At 30.6% G+C, this 13427-nt stretch overlaps 2 protein-coding genes across 2 annotated transcripts; one reads left to right on the top strand and one right to left on the bottom strand.

Annotated features, from left to right (window-relative positions):
• The first annotated feature begins 807 nt into the window (after window positions 1-807).
• LOC108780393 (uncharacterized) lies at window positions 808-5501 on the top strand. Its single transcript, XM_018548080.1, has 6 exons — window positions 808-903; window positions 1075-1128; window positions 2683-2949; window positions 3180-3945; window positions 4051-4256; window positions 5005-5501. The coding sequence occupies exons 1-6, from the start codon at window positions 808-810 to the stop codon at window positions 5071-5073; spliced, it is 1458 nt and encodes a 485-aa protein (XP_018403582.1). The 3' UTR covers window positions 5074-5501.
• A 4740-nt stretch (window positions 5502-10241) lies between these two features.
• Window positions 10242-11561, bottom strand: LOC108780394 (mitochondrial import inner membrane translocase subunit Tim13). The gene is made up of 3 exons (XM_018548081.1): window positions 11358-11561; window positions 11215-11283; window positions 10242-10492 (listed from the first exon to the last, which is right to left on the bottom strand). The coding sequence occupies exons 1-3, from the start codon at window positions 11460-11462 to the stop codon at window positions 10394-10396; spliced, it is 273 nt and encodes a 90-aa protein (XP_018403583.1). The 5' UTR covers window positions 11463-11561; the 3' UTR covers window positions 10242-10393.
• Between the last annotated feature and the right edge of the window lie 1866 nt (window positions 11562-13427).

Below are 13427 nucleotides of genomic sequence, written 5' to 3' on the forward strand. Positions count from 1 at the left end.
AATGTTCTTAGAATATCAGGACTATCCACGGATTATTACATTAGCATTCTTTAATTACAGCCGGGTCCTCAGGATTCTCTAACATTTTATGAATGATTGGCGTTGTCATCAAAAATTACACGTGTACGTGTTTCGGCTGTATGAATCAGCCCTAATCAGGTATAACAAAAATTATATACAAAAATCTATCTCACAAATCATTGATTAAAAATTGAAAGAATAAAATTTGGCCAATCAAAATAAGAGCTAAAATTCCTTTATCCTTATTGGTCAAATTTCAATTTTTAATCTTTAAAACGTAGTCTTTGACCTACATGTAGGATCACACTGCGTACGACGTAAGAAATTAACCAATCATGGTCGATTGTTTTCAACTGTGATTGGCCAATTTCTTACGGCACGTCAAAGCGGCTAGGTACGCTTGCTGAGCACTCAAATATGATTGGTTATGGCGACTTCCGGTGCATCCGCTCCACTCTCCCTTGATTCTCTCTGGTTCCAATAATATTTGTGCTAACGGAAGACGGTCGGGTGCTCAACTACAACAGCGCCTCTATCGGTGAAAACAAATTTCGGATCGTTTTTAGAACGAAAAAGCTAAGGAGTTGATACTCCTTCCTAAAATACTCCGTGGTCGTATCTTTTCACAATAAGTGAAAAGTCCCCAAATCGTGAGGACATGAAGGATAGAAAAGTCTCTAGGCAGTGTCGCTTTCGCGAAAAAGTGTATGTACACGCGATGGAAAGTGTAAATATTTACTTCTCTTGAGTATTCGTTTCGGCGCATTTTTTTTAATTTGTGTCATCATGATAGACGGAAACATCTCGATGGAGGAGGATACCGAATTACGGGACCTGGTGGTGCAGACCCTGGAGAGTAACGGCGTCCTCGCTAAGATACGGGTACGTCTTCAGATAATTATGTCTTACGAAAGAAAAATAGAAAAGAATGTTTGCATGTCTCTGTAGGTTAGACGAGTGTTTTCGGGGAAAAAATGAAAAATTTCATTAAAATCGTTATTTGGCGTTTCTCTCTTTTCCGTTGATCTTATTGAACCTTCGAAATGTTTGCAGGCGGAACTCAGGGCGAGCGTGTTTCTGGCACTTGAGGAACAGGATTCGGTTATGGTAAGACTCATTGAGGCATGCACAACTGTAATTAGGGCGGGAGTAGAAGTCTTGCATAACGCATAATGCTTAAGAAAATGAACCAAAATCATTTCTTTCCACGAAATAAAAGATTTTGATTGATTGATTTTCTTATGTGTTGTCTGAAAATCTCTTCTTTTAGGATCTGAGCACAAAAGAATCGTTGGAATAAATACTTAGATTTAATTGTAGACATGAGTAACGTCAAGCTTTGATGTTTGACATACTTACTGTCATGTTTCCAAGAGGTGGAAATCAGTCACATGTCATATGCTAAAGCTTGTACATTGCTTACGTCTATTATTTAAGTCTGAAGCTAGTGACACACGATGCTTATTTTCTTATTGGATTTCTAGCTAAATTAGTATCTTGCCATCATATTGTCTGTCATACTAATAGCATCCAATATGGTAGCAAGAATATATAATAGAAATGATACAAGAATAGATACTAGAAATCCAACAAGAAAACAAGCATCTTGTACTGCTAGCTTAAAAGTAAATGTTACAACAATTCTTGTGTTCAGACTCTTAGACTCATTGTTAGTTTTATAACTCATAATTAACTCTTAATGTTCTTAACCAAGGTCCGACTTATTTCTTATCTCTTTTTAATTCTAGAATTAGAAAGTTAAACGTTGATTAAGAAAGTTAACCATGAGTTACGAAATTGGGCCTTAAGGTTTATCCGCACAAAGTTGCAAGCCGCATAAACATATGCATAAAAAATATCCAGTCATTTTACATATCATTCTAAGAGAAATACGATTGGATAATTTTCATTATACATTCATATGATTATATAAATTTGTATGTATGGATATATCTTTAGGTATAAAGGATAGGACTTATATATGTCGTAAACTATTAACTTATTACACAAGAAATTGATGATTCACACTTAGATATGATTGCTTTATTCTCTTTATATTTAAGAGCGATTGATTAATTTCTTACAGCTTACAGCATGAGTGAACAGAATATGACATATATAAATAATCCTTAAAAAGAAAGTATTAGTCCATTAGGCTCTTGTAAATTCCCAGATAGTAACATGTCTGTCTTGTTACTTGCTAAGTATGTGTTGCTACCAGAATTGCAGCAACTGAATCCTCATTAGTTACTTGATACTTTCACGATATGACAACTTTGAGTAGCAACTTGTCAGCAATTTGCCTACGACTTTAAAATTATTATCATAAAAATTTGTACTACTGCCGTCATGTTGCCATAATAATATGCAGCATTACACAATTATGCAAACATGTTGCTGATAACGCAAGGTAACATTCATACAGCTATTGTATCTTTAAACTGCTGGTCATACATATATACATTGTTGCCTACATATTGCTGCAATGTCGGTATATTCGAAATTGTGTTGAAGACAAATCTATGGCAAGTTGTCAGCATCATAAATAATCACAGATTTGTGCGATTTTGCTGAGATACGCTTCGCTATCTGAGTTATATCGCTCATTTGCTTTAATGACATAACCAGGGTTAGCATTATTTTTTTGGAATAATGTTTCAGAATCCTGAACCACTTCTCAACAAAACTGTAAAACAGTACCTGTCTAATTCAGAAGGAAAATTATTGTTTTCCTTAGTTAGAGAGTTCCTAGAATATTTTGGTCTCGACTATACAATATCTGTATACGACCCAGAAACATACTTCGGAAAGGAATACAACTATGCAGGGAGAAATAAATTGTGCGAAGAATTAGGTATTGTTTCAACTGAGCCATTACTGGGAGAAATTCTCAAGAATAGCATCAACGGTGCCTTCAATAGTTCACAGGTATTTCCTTGAGTTATATAAGTTTATTGTTGATAATTATATAATTGTAATTGTTAAGGGCCAGTAGAAAAAAATATATATTACATGAACAAATTAGTTAGTTTAAGCTACGTTTTGATAAAGATATATTAGATTTAATAACTTTTTTGTTCCTGGTCTCTTATATTTTTTTACATTTTTAAAAAACAATGATACGTTAAATAATACATTTTTATGAATTCTTTCTATAGAATAAAACTAGACACAATGTAACAAATGAAGACTCAACAAATTTCGCAAATGCAACGTTTGAAGTGTCTGTTCCCAAAATGTTCCACAATGAATCCGTGTCGTCGAATGAAATATTAGAAAGCATTTCCGAACAGAGTCCGAAAGTTCCAATAAACGTGACAATAACGGACAAGAAGTGCAAAGAGATGCCAATCGGCACCGACGTTTTAACGGACACGTTGAATTACGATAAGCATCAATCTTCTCTCAGGGAGAGTACAACGGATACCGATAGAATTGAAGGTAACAGGAACAATAATGTAAATTTTGATAAAAACACTTCGAATCCACACGATGCATGCACGGCGACAAACTATGTGGCACAGGAGACTGATAGTACCGTTACGTCCAATCAAATGAGTCCATTAAGCAAATCCGAATCCTTAATTAAGTTCGACGAGTCTATAGTAATCGACATGCAAGAAAATCAAAATAAGGATGTAACTAAACAAAACAGTATAAATAGTTTGGAGCTAAGTATAGAAAATAATGTACAAAGTAAGAAACCGGTTAATGTTGGAAGTAACTTCGGGAAAACGATTTATTTCGACGAGATTATCGTCAGCGGTGATCGAAAAAATATTACAATGAATAAAGCCGAGCCTTTTCTAGAAGGTTTGCCAACTATAAATCAGAAAGCTAATTCTATATTTAGCGATTTGCCGCCGTTAAATGGTAAAAAGGCTAATATTAACGATCTGAAGGAATTAATGGATATTGGGCTTGGTAAGTTGCAAAAATATGATATAAGTATTTGAGATTTATTTTCCTAATCATTCAATATACAGTATACAAATTTTGAATAGCTATTGAAGCAATACACTTTTATAGCTACAGATATAGATAACTATGAGGAAGACTTTGTGTCGTCTGCGTCGGGCAGTGCAAACGAGCAAAGCCCTACTAAAGAGCCAGACAAGATAGACAGTCCTTTAAAATTGCAAATAAAAAAAGAGGAAAAGCCTCAAAATACTCATACCGAAGATTTAAGTGAAGAAATCGAAGAAATGGACGAAATCTTGAGTAGTACCTCTTGCGTAAGTAAACTCAATTTAAATTAATGCAACCCAAATAGCACGTAATACCACAGTAATATTATTTTTCTATTGCAATATTGCAATGAAATCTAACAGAAATATCGTAAAAATATTACTGAGATATATCACAGAAGTATCACTGTAATATTTTTGTGACATTTATATAATGTTTATGTTTATGTAACATTTATTGGAAAAAATTAAATTATTAAAAATTTTTTTTTATTTTATTAAACTGATATTATAAATGTCATTTAAAAAATTTCCATATAATGTTAATTAGAAAATAATACTGATTGTTAAAATACAATAACTTTTTTATAATATAATAAATTAAAAAGTTATGATGAACTAAATTTTAGTTATAAAATTATATGTACGTATAATTTTGTGATATCTTAATAACATCTTAATGAGGCTTCTAACGTCAGTAAGACATAAAAACATTTATTAATTATAATATCACTCTGCTATTTAAGATTAACAGATTTAAGACAGTTATGTAATAAATCATATTGCCATAATATTACTGTGATATTTCAATGTTGATTATTAATGTGTAATATATTAGTAATATTTCTGATATTATATTGTAATATGAAATATTTCTGTATATTGCAATATTACTGTGATATTACGTGCTATATGGGAAACGATTGCACTATTCCAACTGCAATCGCGCACAAACTTTTCTTCTATATATAAATTACGTAACTATATGTATACAAATAGAACCGTTATATTTTAGCTCGAAGATATAAATACCGATAAGAATATATCAAACTTTGCGACGGGTATTATCGCGGATCATATATAAAGTTTTCAATGGCGCATCGCTATAGATCCTCTGTAAGGATTATAGCGAATTGTTCCTCTTGTATGTGTTATTTTGATAAGATTGATATCCTATCGCTAAATTACTACGGACATCTACGCCGACTACCATGAAAATTCAGGAACTCGCAGAATTAACTTCATAGTTTCTGAAAGGCACTGCCAAGCTGTGTGGCTCAATACTTATAAGTTGCGCTGCAAAGGAAAAGAAAAACGTAGAAGGAAAATGTCTGAATGCGTATTACCACAAATATCATATTTTTGTACAATTAAAGATAAGCGATACTCTGTAACTACAATATCATTGTTTGCAATAACTATGCGTTGTGAATAATCGTCATCGTTTTCATAGATTATCCGAGACAGTACATAATTAAAAAAAAAAAGCAATATGATTGATATACTATTAAGAAGCACATCGAGGGGTATTTCTTATTTGTGTACATAAAGGGTATTTTCTGTCTCTTCATTAAAAAAATTAACAAAACTATGAAACGTGAAACAGTACATGTAAAATCGTATGAAATAGCAGTTACACAATTAGGAAATTGCAATAATTTTAAACTTTTTACCTATATTTTGATAAAGAAAAGAAAAATACATATTGAATATTATAAAGTAAATAATTTTATTTAACTTCAGACAGGCTACCTTCTACGTTATGTAAAAAATATACTGGTATTACATTACTCTTACAAATATATTATGTAAGAGTGTTATGATAATTTAAATATTAGAAAACAGTAAAAAAAAAAGAAAGAATACACGAGTTACTGCTCGTTAATAATTTAACATTTCTCTTTTTTTTTTTTTAAGAAACTTTCTATTAGCATTTTGTTGTGTTTACTGAAATATCTCTGCCCTTACTTTTATGACTGAACATTGTCTATTACCTCATTTTATATAAAGTAACATGATATTGTAACAATATCAGGAAATTATCCGTCTAGAATGTGGATTGCCTAAAAAAATCCATCAAATAATTTTTTGAATGTAATGGTGCTAAGTATTTGAAGCTAAAGTTATTTATGAGAGTTAACGTTATCTAAGAAAGACAGAAAATTAGATGCTTATATATTTTCTTGCATCCATGACTCGCAGGAAATTAGTGAAAGCTAGTTTAGAATATTAATTTTTGGGTAATACATCTTAATTAAAAAAAAAAGAATGAAAAGAAAACACTTATTGCGGATATTTTGTGCCCTCATATAGGCTGCAATAATATTATAATTAAAAGTACAACTTAAGATGAATCAACTAGATGCTTGACAAATCAAAATCTTTTTGTAAAAAAATATATATATATAGCCAGCCAGCTTTACAAAAAGAACTTTTATTAATGGCTAGACTGCAGTGTAACATTAAAATTTATGTTTGGTTCGAACGAAGAAATTCCGTCACTCATGTAACCTTTAATCCAGCAAGATTGAATAGTAATTCTCATCATACACAGAAACTTGTTACATGTCAGACGAAGAGTCAAAGAAATACTGCGCTCAAATACTTGCAGCATTTTTTACTGTATATTTATATATTTATTATCATCATTGCCTGTATTATATGAATTCAAATTGAATATGAATGTATTACGAGATAAATATTTATTTTAATAGCAACAATGTGCGTAGTGTGAGAGGAAGGAACAAATTACGTAGTAATTTAAACAGATGTTATAAATTTTAATCGAGTACCTGTCTTATTGCAATAGGAAATATCGTTATGTTTTTTCTGCAGAAAAAGAATAAAAACGCTAAAGTTAATGATAAAAGTTTTTATTAATTAAATTAGACGATTGACAAGTTTATTAACTTTTGTGATTTATTTTTCACAGATACACTAAATTTATATTTTATCTTTACAAGCTAATCCTTGTACTATTATACATATGTTTAACGCGTATAATATTAGGTTGATGCGAAAATAATGTCGGTTTTTATTATTTTAAACTTTGGAGCTTTATTCTCCATAAGGATATGTTCGATTTTGTCAATGTTGTATCATTTTTAAGCACAGATTTCGCTCTGTTAATTGTGTTAGTAATTTTGGTTTCAATGACTGTGTTCAGAAAAAGAAGCTTTACTATTATAAAATTCTTCAATATGATTAGTTATATATAATACATTAGTTATATACATTTAGATACATAAAAGGAACCAAAAACTAATCGTATTGAAGAATTTTACAACAATTATAAAGTTGTTACGTTCAGTTTTCTCTACTCAGCTTTCTAGCCAATGTAAATTTGTGATCAATTATCATTATTATTATTAAATATGATATAGGAAAAAGCAATTAGACTAGGTTCAAACTAGGTTTTAAAATAATAGAAACGGGTTGAAAAATTAATGAAACATTCAACCAAGAAACTACAAATAAATGAATAGTATAATTTCAGAAAATTCGTAACAAGTGTTTTGAGAAAAAAATCAAAACAGGTGGGGACGACCTGCAGTCATTGACGATGACTTTGAAGGCAATTATTAAAGCGGATCAATTAAAAATCATTCAAGAGATCACATTGGAACTAATCGAAGTCAACAGTTTTCGATCAATCTATAATTGTTTGTCATTCAAATCCGATCAGAAAAGTAAAAAAACCGGCATTATGTTTGTATCAATCTAATATATCAGACGTAATTAACATATAGTATGACAAAAAAAAATTTATACAAACCTGAAAAGGCACCTTGCATGTTAAGTCCCTTCGTCTCAACACTACGTTCGTATAACGGAATCGCTTAGTTCGAACTGCCGTTTATCCCGATGTGTAATTACAAAAAAAAAAACCGAAAATAAAAGAAAAAAAACAGGTGTGTTCCTGATCAATCAGCGTGGTTACATTCTATTATTGACACGGCAATCTTGACGACAGGATTCAGGACTGCATTTGAACATTCCTACGCTCTGTAGAATCTAGACGAGAGATAGATACATTCCAGTGTTACACACTAAGGCCGATATTTTTGTTACGTCGTTACCATTAGCACGCATGTTTACAAAATAAGTATGTCTCTCATCATAGACTGTAAGACGATAATTTAAGGAGCGTCCTTTTGTATCCGCCGCGGCTACAAGTTTTACTCGGATTTTTCGAAAAGATTCGTTTTGAATGGGATTAATCGCATTGCACGATACATTTCTTCTCAGGCGATTCCCGTTTGATAATAAGACGGCAATTTTGGAACTACACATGCTTGTTATATGTCATATGATTTTTTCTTCTCATGTTTGTATTATAGATATATTTAAAAAAATATGTAAAAACTATAGATTGTCTCTTCAAAAAACGTTCGTCGAGATGTATTGTTATTTGGTATAATAATTGTATAACTATTTGGCTCGTAACGCTTTTGGATATATTTACCGGGAAATAAATGATGTCTTCTTTTTGATACGATTGTTTCACGCAGCTTTCGTGAAAGGAACATATCCGACGCTGCTTGTGTGTTGAATCAAGTAACAATTTTATTATGAAAAATGTATGTACATATGTGACATACAGTGTTTAAGTGCATAAATTTTATGGAGAGGCAGTTTCGATATTTTCAAGAGAGAAGATTAGATAGCCATAATCGTAGTTATTCATAATTCACAGTTTAAAACTTCATGAATGAGGCATTGATAACAAAACAATCTGCTTTACGATACTCCTTTACACGATTGCAGATAATTATTTTGTAACCACGTTGAAACATTGGTAGCTAATACCGTGCCTTTTAGTGTGTATGAAATAATTATAAAGAATGCAAATAATAATAAAAAAAAAAAGAAGTACTGTGGCATTGTGGGTTTTTTACGAAACACCTATGTTACTTATTTATGATTTTCAAGTATATAATGTAATAATATATGTATTCATGTGTATATGTTATTTATTTTATAAAGAATTTTCTCTTTTGCAATTGTCGCTACTTTCTTTTCCATTACTCCGTATTTCTATAAAAGTACAGTACGTTACGGTTCTCTTGGTGTAATTTGCAGCCTTAACTTAATAGAGAGATTTGTTCTTTATTGTAGAGGATTGCGCTAAAACTTTCTATTTCGTTTTCGTTAAACTCCCATTACATTCTAGATTGTGTAAAAAAAATTTGGGAATTCCATAAATTTTAATTTTTGGATTATATTTACTCTTAAATATCCATAGCAATGTATTTATTAAACAATAATTCTTTCAATAAGTTAAATCTAAAAATTATTGTTCAAAAAAACATTAAATTATCGAAACAAAGGGCTCTTGATATGTGTCCAACAATATATAACTAAAAAGAAAGGTCTGAAGTATACATCTTTTATTTTAAGTATACAGGGTGTTTGCGAAATAATAAGTTTTATCGCGTAGGGGTAGAATGAACTAAAGCCGCGCGCTTGCATTTGGCGGTGGACCGGATGAATTTGGATATTTTTATAAATTAATATCTCGTTAACTATTGTGAAATGGTTGAGGACTTTTCTTCTCATTGTCAGTTTAGTCCATTCTATCCCTGTGCGACAAAACGTTTTATTACTTCTCAAACACCCTGTATGTAACGAACATACAGTATGTACATCAGTTTTGCAAAAAAGAACAGACAGGCAGGAGAGGGGATCCTAAAATCATTTGTTTTATCGATTCAGTAGGATCTATGGATGACTTATGTCATTGATAGACCATTACACACTATTACATTACAACGCATGTACAAATTTTCTAATTCTGTTTTATACTTATTTCATTATATGTACTTTATATTTGTTTATTATATTATTTTATATTTATTTCATTATATATGTATAAACTACAAAATTTTTACAAAACAAATATTGTTATAAATTGATACCAGAAGCCAATAAAAAATTTTAATTTTAACTTCTTTTCACTTTTAGCATAAAGTTGACTAGTTTAAATTATATTATCATTTATATTTTAAAAAACTGAAAAAGAATTTTTAAGTCTATATAAAGGCATCTAAAAAAATTTATTTAAAAAGTAATCAGTAAAACACAGACGATTTTAAGATCCCTTTAAGGTATTTAACTTGTATATAGTCACTACGTAAGAAAATGTAAAAATTTTAATAGATAAGAGCGTCGTTTTTAATGATACCACGTTATATGCTGCATTTTAATAGTATTATACATTATTTACAATAATGCACCGTATTAAATGCCTTGAACTATAAATATAGTAATGCGATAATGTACCTTTTACCTGGCTATGTACAAAGAATATATAACTAACAGACAGTATGTGACACTGCAATGGTGTCATAATTAAATTACAGTATATGTAACAAGTAACAATATATTTCAAAAAATTCCTGTATTTACATTCTATTGCGTTCTCTTTGCAGTCGTTCGCTGTAAGTTTTTGATACAAGATTAAATGAGTCCATGTATCGATCCATACACATTGCAACACATTTCTGTAAACAAATCATTGAATCAATGAAGTCAGAAAACGGGGAATTAATTCAAACAGATCTTTACTAAAAAAGATTCTGCCACACAGTTGCATAACAAAATTATGTATTATAATTAAAACAAGTAAATCACGTAATGAATTATTCAAACTTTATTACGTGATTTTTTAAATTGTGTAATTTGAAGTCACATGATATTTTCCTTTTTCTTCTATTTCTATTATTAACAAGTCTTCAAAATTTAATAATTATAAAATCATATGATGGATGATGTTGCTTCTAATATTGTGATTTTTTTTATGATTAAAAAAAAATTATGTACTAATTTAGAACAATCCATTATATAATTTACTGAGTTTAATTACATAATTTTATAATGTAACAATAAGTCTAATTGGATTGCTTAAAATCCTTTAAAATTTTTAAACCGAGATACATACTTGGGTGTTGAAAAGAAAGAAAACAAAGATATTGAATGCAAAGAAACCTTTTGTGACATGCTTTTTTTCAATAGGGATTACCATAACAAAATTAACTATGAGTTAAAGTAATCTTGTAAAATTTTAAAACGATTGTAGCAGAGTGGAGAATATTTTTCATGAAAATTTTCTAGTAAATAAAACAATAGTCTTTAGAAAATTCTGAGACTTAATAAATAGGAAGTTTATTATCCAGGTGATTTTGTAGCAATTTTTTAAGGTTAAATTTGATGTAGAAAAATTTACTTGTTCTGAGCTGTCCAGCGAGGTGCCCGGCTTGCTAATACATTTTTTAAAGCATTTTTCCGTCATTTTCTGCAAATACATGTAAAACCGTATAACTTTCAGTTAGTTGAAGTGCGCTATGGGAAAAAGATGTATAACGATACCGTGAGCAATTCCTGAGCATTAGCGACTGCTATTTGCTGCTTCACTTGTTGCATCAGCTCGTCCCGCTGCGAACCTGTCAAGTTTCCCGTCGCCAAAGCATCCATTCTCTCGAAGTTTTTAAATTATAATTATGGACAATAAAACTAAAGTTTACAAATTTCAGTCGATTATCCACGAGACCACTATCGTGAAACGCGTCCAACCTAACCCTGCCTCGCCGGTCGCGTAAACGAGACCACGTGAAGCAACATTAAAGTCCCGTTTACACGTAACAAAACTCATGTAACTAGACAATCGCGAAACATTATGCTGGATTCACACTGCATCCGACTTTCGTCGTACGACGACTCTACAACCAATCAGAGAAATTGTATCATCTATACGAAGCAAAATCCTGTTTTTTGATTGGTTGCAGAGTCGTCGTACGACGAAAGTCGGATGCAGTGTGAATCCTATATTAAAGCAGGTGTTTATAGTCGATTCTTATAATGTATTTTCGAGAAATGTTTACTTTTACCTCCTCGCCTCTCTTTTTTTTTTTTTGATGAAATTAGGCTTATTTAATGCGTTTTTGCATGAAACAAAAGAATCTGGCAGAAAAAAAGTGTCGCTCTGCTCTGCAAATCAAGATTAATCGTTAAAGTTCACGATTTGCGTCAGCCAATAAAATTGTCTCAATTAGAATAAGGCGTAGTAGCTGATACAATTTGATACGATTTGATTGACGCAAGTTACGCTTACGCAAGTTACGCTGCATGTGAAAGCATCCTTAATTGATTAAAATGATTCTTTTCCGTGAAAAGAAAGGAAGGGAAGAATTATTTTGATTGGTTGATTCGCTTATGAACTACACGTATGATAAAGTCTGTGCTGCAGCCTTAAATGCTTCGAAGCATTTTTCCATTGATCAATATTAATACAATTTTTTCTTCCGATTGAACAATCAAAAGTTTCGAAGCATTTGTAGCGTCAAATGGCCGCTACAACAATACCGCACCCTAAAATTGATCAATTTCCTATCATTGAAATCCTACGTCGACCGTCTACGCTTCTATGTAAACAAGCTTTACACTACTGCATGAAAATTGTATCTTTGTTTGATTCGCCATCTTTGAAATTCAAATTTTCTCGATTAGTACTTTTAAAAAAGATACCCACGATAGCACTTTTAAAAAAGATTTGATTTTAATCAAGCAGAGGTGTTTAAGCATTAAAGAGTTTTAAGAAACGTTTAAAATTGCCGTAAAGTAAATTAGAGCCGGAGTTAAAAAATGGTGAAAAAAGCGAAAACGAAGCTGAAAATTAAAAAGGTAATGATAATTAATTAAATAATTATTTATAAGAGTTGATGAAGAATTTCGCTGAAACTATATTCCACGTTATTTTGGAACATTTTAGAGAAATTGCTAAACTTTTGCTAAAAAATTTTACTGAAAGTGAATTTTTTGCTAATATATTCTAAAATTGAACTTAAATTTTTCTAAATTGTTGCTTAAATTAAACTAAAGTTTTTCTAAAATTCCTAAATTTTGCTAAAAAATATATATATGTTATATAAAAATGTAAAATTCTTCAGTATACCGAATGAGTTATTTAAAACATGCTATCTGAATAACTTGCTCGTTTTTTATGATATAAAAAGTGTTTCTGATAGAAGTAGAACGATTTCGAGAGGTGCGTGTTTTGGTCATGAAAACACATAAATTACGTTTCGCTTTGCACATGATGCGCATATGATGCATTAATATAATTGTCCTTTTTTAACATTTGGTGAGCAACAAAGATAAACGATGCATTATGAAACGGAACGCACCATATGGTTATTTATTTAAAAAATGATTTTTCGTCTACATACTCTTTGAAGCAACTATGTATTTTTTTAATACTAATTAATTTGTCTCATTCTGTTTGTAAAAATACAAGTATAAGATTATAATAAGTTAAATTTACATGATATTTAATATTTTATGTCAACATATGTCAAACTAAAGTATAAATGTATCTTGTAAATTGGTTTTCTGTAAACTATTAGTTTTTTGGTATCTCTATACCTTCATACTTTTATGTAT

Source organism: Cyphomyrmex costatus, unplaced genomic scaffold (assembly GCF_001594065.2).
Source record: "Cyphomyrmex costatus isolate MS0001 unplaced genomic scaffold, Ccosl1.0 scaffold70, whole genome shotgun sequence".
NCBI classification, from domain to species: Eukaryota; Metazoa; Arthropoda; class Insecta; order Hymenoptera; family Formicidae; genus Cyphomyrmex; species Cyphomyrmex costatus.

Excerpts from the sequence above, each read along its gene's own strand:
- LOC108780393 (XM_018548080.1), top strand. The coding sequence starts at position 808 with ATGATAGACGGAAACATCTCGATGGAGGAGGATACCGAATTACGGGAC. Across the intron at positions 904-1,074 it reads GCGTCCTCGCTAAGATACGG|GCGGAACTCAGGGCGAGCGT; the intron begins GTACGTCTTCAG and ends AAATGTTTGCAG. Across the intron at positions 2,950-3,179 it reads GTGCCTTCAATAGTTCACAG|AATAAAACTAGACACAATGT; the intron begins GTATTTCCTTGA and ends TTCTTTCTATAG.
- LOC108780394 (XM_018548081.1), bottom strand. The coding sequence starts at position 11,462 with ATGGATGCTTTGGCGACGGGAAACTTGACAGGTTCGCAGCGGGACGAG. Across the intron at positions 11,284-11,357 it reads ATGCTCAGGAATTGCTCACG|AAAATGACGGAAAAATGCTT; the intron begins GTATCGTTATAC and ends ATGTATTTGCAG. Across the intron at positions 10,493-11,214 it reads CGCTGGACAGCTCAGAACAA|AAATGTGTTGCAATGTGTAT; the intron begins GTAAATTTTTCT and ends ATTTGTTTACAG.